Consider the following 17,223-nt stretch of genomic DNA (forward strand, 5'->3'; position numbering starts at 1 on the left):
TAGAACTGGAAGGGACCTTGAAAGGTCATCGAGTCCAGCTCCCTGCCTTCACTAGCAGGACCAAGTACTGATTTTTTGCACCAGATCCCTAAGTGGCCCCCTTAAGGATTAAACTCATAACCCTGGGTTTAGCAGGCCGATGTTCAAATCACTGAACTATCCTTCCCCCCAATATACCACTGAACTCTCGAAAGTCACTGGCAAAGCACCTGGAACCAGAATTTGTTGAAGTGCTGAACTAGCTATAACAGCAGTAGCCTCTTCTGTAGGTACAGAGAGAATATTTTCATTTCAGTTTATTCAACTTGTTCAGTTCAATGACTAGTTCATTCCAAGTTGAGACACCAATAGGGAGCTAAAAAAGCAGGAAACCTTGATTTCCTCTTATAAACTATGAATACAAATTAGGTGAGAGAGCATGAGATCTGCTAGTTCTAAAATTTTGAAGGACATGGTGACCATGGACACTGGATAAGGAGGGCTAATGTTGAGGTGGCCCCAAGCATTCTTTCATGCAGGTGTTTGGTTGGCTCGTTCTTGTTCACATGCTCAGGGTCTAACTGATCACCATATGTGGGATCAGGCAGGATTTTTTCCCCCAGGTCACGTGGCTGTGTCCTTGTGGGGGTTAGCCTTCCACTACATGTTGGTGTGAGTCATTTGCCAGGATTATCTGGTTATACACTACTTAATTATTTCCCCGCAATTGCGGGACCTCGGGCGCCGGTGCAGCTCGCTCCCTTCTATTCTCTGCCTGTGACACACAATAGTCTAGTCTCCTGTGGGCTGCAGTATTTTGGTTGAGTTTAGTATGTGGGTGCTCAGTGGCAGCAGATATTCAGGAGGTCAGACTACATCAGTGGTCCCCAACCTTTGTGGCTGGCAGGCGCCAGCCGAAGCACCACTGCGGTGGTGGAGCACTGACCGAAATGCCACCGAATTTCAGCGGCTTTTCGGCGGTGACGCCTCTCGATGACGACGTTGCTTGCTGTCGACAAGCGACATCATCGAGAGACGTCTCTGCCAAAATTTGGGAGTGATGCCTCTCGATGACATCACTTGTCGGCGACAAGCGTCGTCATCAAGAGGCATCCCCGCCAAAATGCCGCTGCAGCATTTCAGCAGGTGCTCTCCCGGGGGGCAGGACGCAGGCACACCATGGCACCCACGGGTACTGTGTTGGGGATGCCTCTTGATGACGTTTGACATTAAACTCTGATTAGGACTAGAAACAATCAGTTGAGTTAATTAATTAGGCATAACGCTTCCTTTGTTTAATCAGTTTTAAATGCAAAACATGTTTTTATAAACTTTTAGATAAATAACCATTTTCTAACATAAACATGTTAAGAATGCGAATAAGCGTAAATAAACTGTTTTAAGTAAATCTTAAATGTATAAGATATAGCATAGCCTCCTGGTTAGCAAAATTAAGCACCAAATCTAATGTAAAGGCTACATTTAGTTGTAAATCAACATTTTAATTGGTTACCAACCAATGAAAATCAACCTTTCTTTAGAAAAAAATTATGAAGTACAACTGGGAAACACAATTAAAATTATTTTAAATCAGTGTTTCCTGCTTGCTGATTTAAATCATGATTGAAATTGGTTATTTAAATTGCTTTTGATTTGAATCAATCCACCCTCACTTGAACTGTAAAAACTTAATGAAGTCTGAACTATATTTAATTGATCGCTAGTTTCTAAGAGCTCTGGTAATAAATGCTACCCTTAAAAACTAATAATAAGTAACTGATGTAACTCTTGGTGACTTGGGTTTACTGCTTTCTTGGAATTATTTTATTTGGCTTTGTTATTTTGCTTTTGTTACTCACTTGCTTACTGCAGTTAATTCACTGGTACTGATAACTATGCCTATTATCTGTCAATATCATCTTGTCAAAATACAATTCTCAACTCAAAATCATTAAGTAGAATAAAGTAAGGATACTAACAACTGCAGTGAATGATTACTTTGCTAAGCCTTTAAAGTTATTTTGCTAAAATGGGGAAATATGTCTGGGGAATAACTTCACTATGATTAAACTAAATTCAAATGGTTTGTATCTGAAAGGTGACCGGCAAGAGTCAGTATCTACTGGGCGGTATGATCTAACCAAAGTTTTACACACCTCAGTTAATGCTGCTTGCTGTTTTGCATAACACCATTGTATGCAGATATAAATGTACACTTTGCAGTAATCTGTAGCTTTTGCCTTTCACTCTTTGAAAAATTGGAATGTAAAATACTGCATACAGCAACTGCTTTTAAATAAGACCCACTGCATTGTCTTACACAAGGAAAGCAATCATGATATCAAGTCTGTTGCCTGCGTTGTTAATCTAAAATATATTATGGGAATGAACTTTAAAAAAAAAAATAGTGTCTTGGGAAGATTCTGAGAGGGGACAAATGTTTCAGCTATATTTGCTTGTCTATGAAAGCTTATGCTTTTTGTGCTTTTGTTTCTTTTAATATACTTGTTTGTTTCTGATTATTTTCTGCATTTTCTTGTGTGTTAAATTATCACAAAAGTCTACCTGAGGGAATAAATCTGAACAAAGGCATACTTATAAACTTATACCCTGTCCAAATTAATGTACAGGAAGAGATGGGGTGTATTTTGAAAATAGTAATGAATATCTTAATCTCTCTCCCATCTAAGTTTTTAAATTTTAATGTGAACGAATTTTCTACACATCACTGGCATCACAAGTCTCCTGTATGCTCTGTGCTTCTAGTTGTTTGGTCTTTGAAACTTGACATGTATCACAATGTTCACCATATTTATAAGAACTATTAAAAATGCAATTTGCATTGCTTACCATTAACGCCACTCATTTCATCTAGGAACGAAGAGCTCTGGAAAGACGGATATCTGAAATGGAAGAGGAACTCAAAGTAAGTGTTTCACACCATTTGTGACTAATTCTGTAAAAGTGTGCGTTGGTTGTTAACATTATTTGTAAGGTGGAAGTTTTCCAGCTGTTGGCAATCTCATTGGCAAATAGGCAAATACATCATTTCCCTGAGTTTCCAACACAACAGAATCTCTTGTGCAGTAATCTCCAATTCCATTGCTTTTCTGTTTGCAAAGGATATAACAGCAAAGGGTGATTTTTAAATTTTTTTTTTTTTTTTTTTTTTTAAGAAAGTGGCTGAGATTTACAAGTTTAGGGTGGTAACCAGGGAGAAAAGGCAAAGGTTTCTAGGGTAGTAATTTTTTTTTTACACTTTTCCCCTTGGTTTAAGTTATCACTTTTAGAGGCTGAGATGGTATTTTATGGTTTTCACTAACTTCTTACAGTAGTGCAAAACAGAAGATTGGCCTATGAGATTTTTTTAACAAATATGACTTTAACCTTGTAGTTTTAGAGTTAATTTCTGTGATTTGTTTTCTTTTTTTAAGTCATGATATGGTTCAATGCACAGTTCTTCTCCCTCCGACATTTACTCAGTTTAGGTCCTGAGTGATATGATTTGAGCTAAACAAGGTTAATCCAGGGAGCTGACCATATATACATTTTTCATTATATCCATGGACAAAACTCCAGAAGTGAGCCAACCAAACCAATGATAAAATTGAATCATACCAAGGAAGCAGTTGGAATGCAGTGAACTAGAAAACATCTTTGGATGCCATAATTTTAGAGAGACCACCAGTCTGTTGACAGCCAGTATTCATTATTCTGTTGCTAAAGGGTTTCTTCTAAAACACATTTTTGAGCTCTCCCTGCTGCTCTGCAACAGCTCTTACTTCCAGATACTGTTCTTTTAAAGGCATACATGAGTTCTTGCTGACATAATGGATGATGAGAAGCAGAGTATACAAAAGACAACCATGTTGTTTTATCTCCATTAGATTTAGAGCCAAGTACGCGTGCCTTAATGGAGGACAAAATAATATTTGGGACAGAAAGCAAACTACAGCATGGGAAAAAATTATCATTCTTCTAATGATGGGGAATTGCAGGATAGAGACTTTCATATTGTGTTAACCTACAAGTATATCCTTAAGGATGACTAGAGTGATAAGAGAAATAGAGAATACAAATATATTATCAGTTTTATAAAGTTCTTTATTTGCAGCCACACATTGTTTTTAATTATAAGATTAACTCTCATCCTATTGTTTGTTGTAGTGCCACTTAAGTGTCATGTAGTGTTAAGCACATGATTATTTGCAGATTGCTGAATAGGAAATTTAGTCCATGTAATTAGAATTTTAAGTAAAGAATTCCTGGAATAACTCTCATTGTTAATGCATCCTGAATTGTTCTGGAAAGCTGTGACTAATCACTGGCTGTTCTTAGATTACATTTCAAGAATGTGCCACTTTTTGATCCTTTCCTTTCACAGCTAGTTATCTGCTTTTAACATGACTGTCTCTTTTGATTTAAGTTTTCTTTCAATTCTCGTCTGTTTTTTTTTAAACATACTATACTTGCTTTTCTCTTGTTTTCACTCCTATTTCTTTATGATTCCTGCAGATCCAATCTTTGAGACATTTAAATGAGCGACTGCTGGCTGAGAATAGGGCCTTGACCAGAGTGGTTGCAAAGCTCTCAGGGTCCTGTAGGCAACTACGTTCTGTGGACTTGTAATTTCGTCTTTCTTCATTTTTCCTCCTTTGAGTAGCTTGGCAGGTGTTGAATTTTAGCTAGTGCTTTGGCAGCACTTTACAATTAATGCTTGTGTGTCCAAAGATTTACTTATTGCTTGGTTACAGAAGTGTGGCTTATGCATGATGTCCAGTTGTCCCAGCTACTGTTCCTTCTTACAGACACATTGGTAGGATTTGATATTATCCTTACTAGCATCATATCTTCTCATTTTCCATTCAAAGACAAATCAGAGGATAGTTCAAGAAATAGGTCTGTCTTGACTTGTACAAGATTTTTGATTGTAGTTTATTTATAGGTGTGGTACCCCAGAAGTCATGGCTATTCATACAGGACTTGAACTAGCATTAGGTTTCCTTTGTTTTGACTTTTGTACAAGATGCAGAGTTGGAAAATTGACCTTAAGATTTCCAATATATTAAAATTGACAGTAGAGATCTTCCTCTCTCCACTGTAGTTAACTTTTATAAGACTGACCCAAATCAAAATTGTACTAGTGAATATCTGAGTAATGATTTCAGGATTATGGACTTGATTGTTTGCATCAGCTATTCTAGTTTTTACATTCCAGTATGTAGAGTTTTGGTATGCAAAAAAGTCATCGTTTCTTCAAGAATGTATTTGCATTTCAAGGCTTATTATGTATTTGTTCAAATACTTTTGTTTAGTTCAGATCTGGCTCAGTTGTGCTAATATTCTTTTTATCAAACTAGATTTAGAATAGTTTTAAAAATCTGTAACCGTAAACCAAAGGAAATCTGAGTGCTGGTTTTGAAGATTACACGTTATACCTGTGTGAAATTAAATTACAGGGGACATCTGTGAAAAATCCATTTGGTGGCCACCTTTGAGAAAACAAAATTTGACCCATTCCCCTGCCCCTTCTCCACATGCCAAATCTTTCAGCCCCCTAGCCCTTTGTCCTTGATAGAAAAATTGTGCACGGCTGAAGCTCTGAGCCCTATGGATCTGGGCCAGATGAAAATATATTTAAAAATAGAATTTTTTTTATGGCTAATAGCTCTCACACCATCCTCATTTTTGCACACACACATTCTGTCTATCCCTCCCAGAGGAGAGACGTATGCATTTCTTTGGGGTCTGCCTATATGCCTCAAGCCTCAGAATTTTCCATTGAGGGGTTGGGGTAGGAGGCCACACATACTCATGAGCACAGTCTGTTTAAACCTTTGTTTATGCAAAACTGTTAATCATTTGTGAGTTTGGTTTTGTAAAAATCTGGGTTTGGCTACTAAAAGACGTGCTTAGTGACTATTGAATGACATTTTGCATCAACTAGGCCTATTCAAAATTACCCACAATAATATAACAAGACATAAATAGTGCACGTTATAGTCTTGCTTGTTTAAGAGACCATAAAAAGATGCTCTTGATTTTCAGGGAGAAGTAAACTGGAATTGAAGCTTTGCATATATAGTGAAGGGTTAACCAAAGGCTCAGCTACACTAGAGAATTTTGGCATTTACACCACCTATTCAAGCACCTGAAATGGTAGTGAACCGTTTGGGGGCAGATCCTCAGCTGGTGTAACTTGTCAGAGCTTCATTACTTATACCAGCTGAGGATCTGCCCCCTTTGTATTGAAAGTGGTATGTGGACATGTTGCCAGAACGTCTAAATCCAGTAAGATTGCACTAGCTGCAAGCAAATGTTGTCAGTTGTTCTGCTTCGGCTGGTTCACGTTAAACCATTTTAGCATTCATATACATAAGCAGCACAAAGTTGCAGCTAATCTATTTCAGCTTGTCCTCCCAGATCGATCCCATAATACCTATATCTACTAGTGCAGTGATACAGAACACTGGTGTTGTCGCCTCTCCCGTTCAGTATTTGGCTGATATATTCTCTGCCCATTACTCCTTCCTGCCGTGAGTAGTAATGCACAAATAGCTTCATCAGAATAAAAACTATTAAGGACAGTTTTTGGCAACTATGTAACTGCATACCAAATAGACTGTATTTAGATAAAGCCCTATGTTTGAACAGTGTTTTTTTTTTTTATCTGGATGGAAATTCACTGGGGGCGGGGCGGGGGGTTGGGAGGAGAGCTAAAGCTCGTGTGTACTCACATACATAACTGTAGCTCCCTCATTAAGGAGTGAGTTGGCACAGGACTCTGGAGCTGGAGGCACATCTCCCACACACCAGAGATTTGTACAGAAAATAAAAAAACATTTATGAAAAGAGACAAAGCTCCCCCCGCCCTATACACACATTAGTAACTCTCAGCTCTCTATGGTACTTATCTCCTTCAGGTGCACTTCTGGTCAGCCTGCCATACCACACTCTCTCCAAAATTTGCCTTGAGGACTGACTAGTACATTTGGGGACAAGGCGGAATTGACTAAGCCTCATGGATAGGTCAGAGAGATGTTCTCAGTCCACACCTGAACTTGCATTTTTCTGCTGTCTAGATCCTAAAGAGAAAACTGTTTAGCTTCAAAACAAGAAGCAGGCAAACACAATACCATGTAAAACAAAATAATTTTCTTTTTACAAATATACGAAGAATAAAACCAAGTGTCTTACCTCCACGAGCACAGACACTCAGAAGGCACTGAGGTTTCAGAAAAGGTAGGAGCATGGTAGCCTTTGGCCATTTCATCTGTATTTCACTATACACTGTTTCCCCAGATAGGACAGAAACACTAGAACAAACCATATTACGTGGTGCAGAGATACGTCCATACACGTAATACATACGCTACAGTAAACTAGAGATAATATTGCACTAAAAAAAAGAGACATTAAGAGTTAACATTGCAAAGTCAAGTGCTCAAAAGCCCCTGCCTCATTCCATGAAGTTTTATCTTCTCCTTTGTTCAGTGTTCAGCCCTATGCCTGATTTAACACATACCATTCAAACCCTGATCTGAAGATAGAATTATTAATATCCTCATGAGTGTTTCTATGGTTCTCTGACCATAGCATGAGAGTGCTTCACAAACATTAATCACACCCCTGAGATGAGAGGTATTGTCCCCGTTTTACAGCAGGGGAACTGAAGCTCAGAGAGATTAAGGGCAAAATAGTAAGGTGCCTGCTAATTTTGAGTGCCCGAGTGAAGACATACGGGGCTTGATTTTTTTCAAAGTCGATAGCATTTTATAGCTGTTTATATGATCGAAGCTCAGCTCCCATTGACTTCAGTTGCAGCTGTGAGTGCTGAGCACTTGTGCACATCACTCCCCAGGGTCAAAAATTAGGACACCCATAAAATGAGGAACACAGAATTAGTGGCCATCTGTGAAAAGTCTGGATTTAAAGTGCTTAGCTTCACACAGGAACGCTGTGGCAGAGGCAAGGAGAGACTCTAATTCTCCAGGTGGCATTCAGGTTCCTTAATCATGATGAGACCATCTTTCCTCTTCCTGCAATGTCCTGCTGCACTCATCATGCACCTTCATTTTTGTGCAAATGAGACATCGTAACTCACTACACACCCGTGATTCATTCCCTGGGCAGGCCTGTCCTGTGCATTGAAGAGGCAGGTATTATGCAGGGGGGGGGGGCGGGAGGGGGGATGTGATAATGTAGTCAGTCTGTATCATAATACAGACACACTGGGGGCAGGAGAGAATTACATTGTGTGGGCAGCCTAACTTTTGAATGCTTGATTTTGCAGCCTTAGTGTTCTTTTAACATATGGGGTTGTTGTGTGTGCAATTTGCTAACCTTTTTTAAACAAACAAACAAAAATCATGTTGGAATTGTGTTGAATGGGTCATAAGCAGGATTTGGACATTTAGATCCAAAGCACAGAGCTCTGATGCTGAGGTAGCTGTTAGCAGAAATAGGCTGTTATCTTTCGTGTCGGGTGAGGGGAGAGTTTCCCAAGAGTCTTCACAGATATTTTCTGTGAAGATGAATGTGGAGAGTAATTTCTGTAGGGGAGTGTTCTCTGTAGTGGTTATAGATCTTTGTGATACTAGCCCATGCTCCCCCTCTGATCCTGTCCAACTGTCTTCCCAGCTCCTGCCTCCCCCCCTGCCCCCCCATGCCTGTCCACACTCCCTCCCCCATTGTTGGTTCCTAACTCTGTGCCTGTGCATTTCCCAGCCTTCCAGGGAACCTTAATTCTGGAATTTTCTAACTTTTGAATGTTTGACTTTGCAACCTTAATGTTCTTTTAATGTAGTTTTCTTAGGTGTCTGCTATTTGGGATGGGTGATCTGAAGCATAGGTTGAAGGTAGTGCTACAGGTAGACATGCTGAAGCATGTTATGTTGATCAGGCTGGGTATTACGGAAAGCTGGAACCAGTACAGGAACAAACAGTACTAGAAATGCTTAGCTTTAATATTAAATCTTGATGAAATAATGCAGACTGCTAGTGTAGATGGGCCTCTTGAATAGTAAGAATCAATCAATTTACAAACTTTGGTTGTGCACTTGTAAGTAATTAAAAACTTTAAAACAATTCAACAACATTTACTTTGCACAAAAGCACCTAGAGCAGGATGAGGCCATTTTTTTTCCGGCTACTGAATTTTACTGCATCCGGTGCTAGCAAAGAACAATTTATATTCCAGCCTAATTATTTCATACCAGAAGGCCAAGTGCTCTAAACCACTTTATTACTGAAAGAACTAAAACAGCTTCTGTGAATGAGAGTTCTGTTTCTGATGACTGCCTTGTCTAGTATTGTTGCCTTTGTTTTAGGTTATAACAGCAAAATAACCATTGTGCTTCCATTTTTGATAGATGCTACCAGACTTGAAGGCAGACAACCAGAGGCTAAAAGATGAAAATGGGGCCTTGATCAGAGTTATAAGCAAACTTTCCAAATAAAAAGTTTACTACAGCAGCAAAATGGTATTGCACATATCTAGCAACTCCAGTGGACCATGATGTGGCAGTCACTGGAAGCTTGGGAAGATTTTTTGGAGACTGTCATTTTCAGATATCCTGCCAAATGCCCTCTTACCTGTGTTCTTTTTATCAGGATCATTGTTTCATGTTAAAGTGCAGCTGCTGAGAAGATAAAATGACTGAGAAATCTTGTTTACAGCTACAGCATATAAGGAAAGTGTTCAAGGCCAGATATGCCTCAGATATTTAACCAGTAAGCCTTAGTTGTACATAAACACTTTTGCATCAACAAAAGCTTTCAGCTCTCACAGAAGACAATTACTCATGTTGTGCCACAGTTCATAGTTTTTCTATACTCAGTTTTTTCTTTACATCTAAGTTTGGATTTGTGTTTTCCCTTTTAATTATTCTTGTACCAGTTTTTTTTCCTTGTACAGTGTTTTCACAGCTTTATCATTTGCAGAGACCACACAACCCTTTAAAATACATCTTTGTGTTGCTAACTAGAGTTGTATTGTCCAGCCACCTGGAGCAGAGATGTTTGGTGGAACATCTGCTTTCACTGTTTGTGCAATATGCATTTATCTCCTATACAAGATGCTTTAAAGTCAGTTGAAACTAGAATTATTTTACAAGTCCTGTTTTCTGCCTTTATTGGTCACTTTAAAAAAAAAGTTTGTAGTGAAACATGTTAGATCCTGTAATCTTCACATTCATTTTAGCAGGTACTGAGTGATGCTGTATATATAAATGTGTACTGTTTTGATTTTCAGACCACCACGTGGCATGCTTGAATATCTTCCCTATTGCAAATGTCTGTTAATGCAAATTAGGCTACTCCAGAATGGTGTATTTAACAAAGTTCATTAATTTTTATGGTATAATGAATTTACACATTGTACATTCTACAGAGCCCTGTCTTGACAAAAGGATTGAACTATAAAATACTTTTATTACCTTGTTACTCCCATTTCTTCATTTGATAGTGTTCACCATAATAAAAGTTGCATAAATATAACTGCTTCACTACATTTCACATACCTGTATTTATCTGAGTGCTGTCCAAAACTGTTGTGCTAGCCAAAGTAAAGTTACTAAATCATTTGCAAAACCTAACCCATTACACTCACAATGTTTATATGCACTGTTATTGCCATGTGAAAAGGCATCTGAGTTGATACCACCATCATGTTCAGACCATTTTATACATTTCAGTGGCCTTTTTAAAAAAAAAAAAAAGTACTTAAGTGAAGATTGCTTTTGTTAGAAACAAACAGCTTTTATATTTTCACTAAACTATACAAGATGACATCTTATTGGCACATAGACTATTGCCTAATACCACTGAACAGTTCAGCCATTAAAATCAATTGTACATTGTAAAGCTTGTAGTAGCTATTGTATTCTCGGTTATTGTATACTATATTAAATGTGAATTTGTACCCCTTCATTTAAAAAGGTCATTGTGTTCTACTGCCTACTTCTTGGGGAGGGGTTTTGTTTTATTGGGGTGGGGAGGCTTTTTTGTGTGTGTTTTTTTTTGTTTTTTTTTTTGTTTTGGTTTTGGTTTTGGTTTTTGGGTAAGGGGAACATGTTCTTTCTGTTGATTGGTTTTTTGAAGATGTAAGGTTATGCTCTTACTACCAAGCTCAGGATTCTTGATTTTAAAGGTACAAGGATAGTTTTTGAGATAGCTTGTTATAATTGATCTGTATGAGAGATGGGTCTGAATATAGGGAACCATCATTGTCTTACGCTAACATAAAAGGCAGAGAATTGATCAGTTTGAATGGATGCAACATGTTCAGTTCTGTTATGAGACACTTAGGCATATTCTGGATTATATTTGGTAAAGTTTGAGTGCCAGTGAATGAGTAAATACATGTTTCTAATATTTTAGTGTTTTATATTTAGGTTATTTATTCTTTATCTAAGAACCGAACGGCTACTGTGCTATATTGATTTTATTGGTAGTACTGAGCAGACCTTGTATCTGCATGAAACTAGTTGCAAAACCCACTCTTTTGGAAAAAATGTATTTTGACATATACAAATAAAATGAATAAAAACTATTTTAAATGTGTGAAAGTTTTACTGAGAATATTTTAAACCATGTTATGAGTTTGGTATTTAAATTATTCAGTGGGCATTTTTTTCATTCATTGCTTTACGTGGATGCAAAGTTCAAGTGCTTTTCAAAGATTGTAATCAAATTGTGATTATTTGCACATCATTGTACATGCACATATGTAAATGCACCAGTAAAAATGCCATATTTATGCATTATGTAACAACTTGGACAAATGTTTATATATTTTACATAAACCTGTCTGTATGCAGAACTTAATTGAGAACCAGTTTTTTGTGCTATTACCACAGTAAAATACAATCCTGAATCTATTAGAGCAGCTCATGAATGTAATTGATTATTCTTTAGCACCAATTCATTTCTCCATAAACATTTTGCTAACTAAACTTTACTGTAGATAGACAAACCCCAAAGCTGAACTTTAAACCAAACAGCACATGCCAACCTGCAAATGACAGAACTTAAAACCTAATTCTGCTTTGGAGGTCTGCTTGCTCATTTGGCGATACTGGAATGGGAAGAGCACTTCATTGCTGCTTGTGCCTGACTGACTAAACTTACCTATAGATTTTCATGGTGCAGTGAGTGACATGGAGGAGAAAGGAATTCAAAACAGTAACTTGTATTTTCAATGGACGTTTTCCAGGGTCGGGGGAGAGTTGTGCCAGAGTTAATAGTGAACATTCATGGAAACAGCTGGTGCTTGAGATTTAAAGCAGCGCAGGAGTAGGATAGCACATACAATCCACAGCACCAATTCATGTGTCCATAACACCCAGCAAGGACGGAACCAGAGTCTCAAAAGGAGTGACCATGTATGAGGATACAGATTAGATAAATAACACTCAATAGGAGTTGAGGGGCCAGGAGGGAGGTTTGTGCATGTAAGAGACTGTCAGTTTCTTGGTTCAATCCCTGACTCTGGCTTTTGGCTAGAGAACTAGAGGACTGCAAGTTGGAACTCTTGGATACTAGTTCCCCTCCCCAAACAATCCTTTGTTCTTTTCCCCAATATCCACTGCGCACACACCATGCAGCCTTCTGCCACTTCCTCCTCGTATCCAGAAAAGACTGAGGTTAGTTTTCAGTTAACCACCATTAGTTTTCCCTTCTGTCTTTGCGCACCCTTCTCTTCTGTTTCCAGTTCTTTCACCTACATCAAATCAAAAAATCATCCATTCCTATCTCACTGAGAGCTTCTCTACATTGACATGGTCTGAGCTGGCATACTTCCCTGCAAAACTCTGCTTTGTGCTCCAGACTGTAAAGCCAGATCTATTCTATCCACATTGCAGACCTACTGGGTCTTCATATTACCTATTCCGCCTCATTGTGCAGCAGCTGCTTTTTAAAGAAAAGGGACACTAATGTGTTTTGGATTAAAGCAAAACAAATGTACTCTTATTTGGAGACAAGGGGTAAGCGTTTATTTGTTTTCAGTTTATAAATTGGAAAAGTATTTGGTCAAATCACCACTTTAAACATGGGGAGGGAGATCAGTTGACCCCTCCATTCACATGTCTGTGAACAGAGGATACTGACCTTCGGGTATGTCTACCTTTCAAGCTGGAGATGTACATTCAAGCTTGAGACATACTGTGCTGTGCTCCCTCTGGTTGAGAGAGTGCGCTAAAAAGAGTGGAGGTGGAGGAGGGGCTAGTTGCCCTGCATCTGATCCTGTCTGAGACCCACAGGTATGTACTTGGTGGGAAGCCCTTGATCCACCCCAGCTACTCTGCTTGTAGCATGCTAGCTCCATCAGGGCTAGCAAGGGTGTCTCCCCTCAAGCAGGAATTCCAAATGTAGATCCACTGATCCCACATCTCCCTTTGGGTGTAAGGAAGGAGAGTGCCAACTGTGTGGGATCTTCCTTTTCACTTTGCTCCTACAGACGTCTTCTGTATGTCTACTACAGAAATCTGGCTCCACCAAATGGGAGAGCTGCTGTCTCTATCATAGGCTTTCATTCAATAGAGTGGACGCTACTTAATTTCCAACAGGATCAGCATAATCATACAAAACTATGGAGATTTCCTATGTGAGAGGAATGAAATGGCAGGGAGCAGCTGTCACACCATCTTAGAAGTTGAGAATCTTGATAGAGATGCTTCTGCCAGTGTCCTCAGATCTGTCAGGCCAGTATGCTAAACCTCTATGCTTGCTCTGTATAGGGAGAGGCAGCAAACCCATCCATCAGAACTAGAACCAGCTCAAATGTGGAGTTCCTTGCCCTGTATTGTGTGTCCCTGGCCTAAAGTTAGTAATGGCATACATTTTATCTTATTGTTTTTGTCATACTTAGCTGACACTTTGCTCTGAGGAAGGATGAGGTTATTCACTTCTGAATGAAAAGGTGGGGGCACGTTAGAAGGTACTTAGTTTTACTGGATTGAATAATTTCCCTCTCTTTCAGTTGGGGCTTCCACATACTTGACTTCATGATGCAGCATGAAGATAGTAAACTTGGTTCTTTTATTACCTGTTTATCCACTTGCAAAACTGGAAGTTGTTCAACAATTTTAATTTCCAATTGCATCTCTTTGAAGTTAAGCTTATATATGTAGGAAAGGCAGCTTTTCTGTTGCACCAAACTATAAAGATGCAATTCACTGTTGGACTAGATGTAAGTACCCAGCCAATACAAAACTCAGTGTGTGTATTATGGAATGTTGTATAAGGCTGGGACTCCACTAAATAGAGTGGGGAAAATACTCTAAGAACACAAGGTCTGCAACTGCCTTTTTGGGGTTTCTTCTCATCAGTACATAATACCTCTTGAGAGACATGAATGTTACTTCCAGAACATCTAGCAATGCTTCTTTTGTGTGTGGCTTAAGAAAAAGACATTCTTCAGTTCTAAGTTAAATTATACTGAAATTCTATAAAACTTTTCTATAATTTTTATAATTGGAAGTTAGTAGAATACTCCTGCTATTTTTTAAAAAATCCCAAGAATTATCTTCGTTTAAAAAAAAAAACTAAAAGTGAACTTCTGTAGAAGTATTATTGTTAAGTACTAGAATTGGCCAGGAAACAGATTTTTTTTTTGTTTGATAATAGTGTTTTTGGAAGAAAATTTTTTCCATATCTGAACAAGGCCAAAAACTCAATTTTCCATGGAATTTAAATCCTGCAATATTTCATTTTAAAACACCAAAACTTGCTCCTGTGGTTCTTTTGTATTTGCTAACTGGCCAGTCTGATCAGTTTCATAGCTGTAATTCAGTAGTGAAGAGTCCTGAAACTGATCAGCATTGTGTCAATTTCTGTCAGCAGCTTCTTGGCCTTTCAGTGTTGCTGGTTTCTGGGCAGCCCCACCATGCTGCCTGCGTTAAAGTCAGGGATTCTAGGGCTACCTGACCCCTGCAACTGCCAAAGTCTCAGGGGAGCTAGCTCCCAGGCTGTGGAAGTCAGGCAGCCTATGGAGCCAACCAGCATAAGAGTCTGGAAGGCCTGGAGTCCCCAACTAAAAGGCAGTCCTTCAGCTGGGCAGCTGAAGAGCCGGGTAGTCAAACTGATAGGAAACCAGTGAGTTTCAGAATTTTCTAATGTTCTGTTGAAAGATTCATCAAAATCTACATGTTTCCACAAAACATCTTGGTTTTGACGAATGGGCATTTTCTAATGCAAAAATGTTTTTGCTGGAAAATTTCCAGTCAGCTTTATTAAGCAGGTGTCTTTCGCATTTGTCTTGCTTGCCTGAGCAGAAGCTGGTATTTGGTAGCAAACAGCTGCAGCTGTATCCTGCTCAAAATTAGACTGATTTCTGTTTTAGTTTAGAGTAGTCATGTACAGCAGCCCCAAAGGTGCATACACGATAGGATTTAAAAACATTCCTAATGAATCACTTACACACACAGACACACGCACAAAACTGCTGCCATGCTGATTAAATTATCTGCTATTGCTTATGTCAGCACCTCCCCTTTTTGCTGCTATTACGGATTACATACTTGCCGTATCTAATCTTCAGAAAAAAAGAGAACTATGATTCGAGGGTTGTTTCTTTAAGTGCAGTCACCTGTTGGATGTCTAAAGTTTCTATCTATGGATAATTATAGCAGGGCCAGAGCCTCGCATTCCAACTTTGTAATTATTTCAATCCTCCTTACTTAGTTGGCCCTTACACTTTTGTCTTGCTAGCTCAGTGAAGCATATCAAGAATAGTTAGGCAAGACAGCACAATCCATCTCCCAAAGCATTGCTTCCCGGTGTTCAATGCCAGCGAGCCCAGGCCAACCAAACTTGCACTGTTTGTTTTTGCTAAAAAATAATTAATTTGAAAAACCACCCTGGAAGCACAGTGAGAAAGGGGTGAGGAGGCAGAAGAGAAGCAGTTTCTTTCCTGGGAAGCCAAGTGTCAAATTATTTCTCACTTATACACTTTATTCTGTACTTAAAATATCCTGCAGCCATAACTGGACAATAGCTGTGCCTGCTTATTCCTTCAAATATTAAATAACTCTGCAAAATAAGTATTTAATAGAAAAAAGCACCTTCCCCTTCATAATATTTAGTAAACAGAAACTTTGGACAGCGAACAGGTGACAGCACTTCAAACAAACCCTAAACCAAGGGTTCCCAAACTGAAGCTTGTGATCCCTCAGGGGGTTGTGAGGTTATTAGAAGGGGGGGTCACCAGCTGTCAGCCTCCACCCCTAAATACTGGTGCTCCTCCAGCATTTATAATAGTGTTAAACATAAGAGTGTTTTTAATTTAAAAGGGGGGGGGGTCGCATTCAGAGGCTTGCTTTGTGAAAGGGGTCAGCAATGCAAAAGTTTGAGAACTACTTCCCTAAACCATCAGTTCTTTCCTCATCTAAAGGATACACACTTTCCATGTCTAACCAGTAATAGGAGAAAAATGGGGAGCTCTAGGTCCCCTGAAAATTAAAAGATCACTGTCACCTATATTTTATTAAATTAGAAATCAGTCAGCTCAATTCCATAACACAAGTAACCTTTATAATTAGTGCAATAACATCCACGTTCTCTCATCCTGCCTCAAAGTCCTGTTCTCTCCTTACCTCACTCTTTCCATAAAGCTGGGACTTTGCTCACCACCCTAAAGGCCAGTAAATTTGGTCTATTCTGAATTGAGGAAGGGAATGTATCTGAGTGTCAAGCATCCTACATGCAGAATGCCTCTCCTAAACCAAGCCTAAGTGCCTTGCTGATTCCAACAGCATAGCACAGGTTGGAGAAGCAGACTTTTGGACCAACAGGTTAGAGATTATTTAAAGCTTGAACAAAACCCCTTTGTTTCTACCAGGAAACCAAGAGGCAGTCACTGTGAATTATGGAGCCCTGGTGATGTGATTTCAGTAAGATATCTTGGTGGCCTGCTACATTCTGTACCAGCTTCAGTGTCTTAATGGATTTTAATTATAGTACCATATCGCGTGCATTACAGTAGCCTCATTTTAGAGTGAAAAAGGGCGTGGATGATGTCTGTGGAAATGGACTGAGAAGGCTGTAGTTTTCTGGCCACAATTAGATTGGAGAAGGATTTTTATAATTGAAATCAACATTACTGACTAATTAATTGAAGTCTGAATCTCACACCCGAGCATTGTCTGCCTATGTACCACATGGAGCTTCAGCTAATCAAAAATGGTAACTTACTCTGCTGCAAACCGTGTGTAGGTCACAAATAAAGAATCATTGTCTTTGTAA

The 17,223-nt window shown here is 38.9% G+C and overlaps 1 protein-coding gene across 5 annotated transcripts in view; it reads left to right on the forward strand.

Moving 5' to 3' along the window:
• The window catches only part of PPP1R12A (protein phosphatase 1 regulatory subunit 12A), a 223,866-nt gene extending 212,065 nt beyond the window's left edge, over positions 1–11,801 (forward strand). For 3 of the 5 annotated variants that reach the window (XM_030548637.1, XM_030548639.1, XM_030548640.1), the window contains 2 exons: positions 2,855–2,905; positions 9,351–11,801. In XM_030548637.1, the coding sequence (XP_030404497.1) occupies positions 2,855–2,905; positions 9,351–9,437 (138 nt within the window). In that variant the 3' untranslated portion in view covers positions 9,438–11,801. Of the gene's footprint in view, positions 1–2,077; positions 2,109–2,854; positions 2,906–4,494; positions 4,605–9,350 lie in introns of all 5 variants that reach the window. The other 2 variants (XM_030548638.1, XM_030548641.1) reach the window with 2 other exon arrangements.
• Positions 11,802–17,223: the final 5,422 nt, after the last annotated feature.

This window comes from Gopherus evgoodei, chromosome 1, assembly GCF_007399415.2.
Source record: "Gopherus evgoodei ecotype Sinaloan lineage chromosome 1, rGopEvg1_v1.p, whole genome shotgun sequence".
Lineage (NCBI taxonomy): Eukaryota > Metazoa > Chordata > Testudines > Testudinidae > Gopherus > Gopherus evgoodei.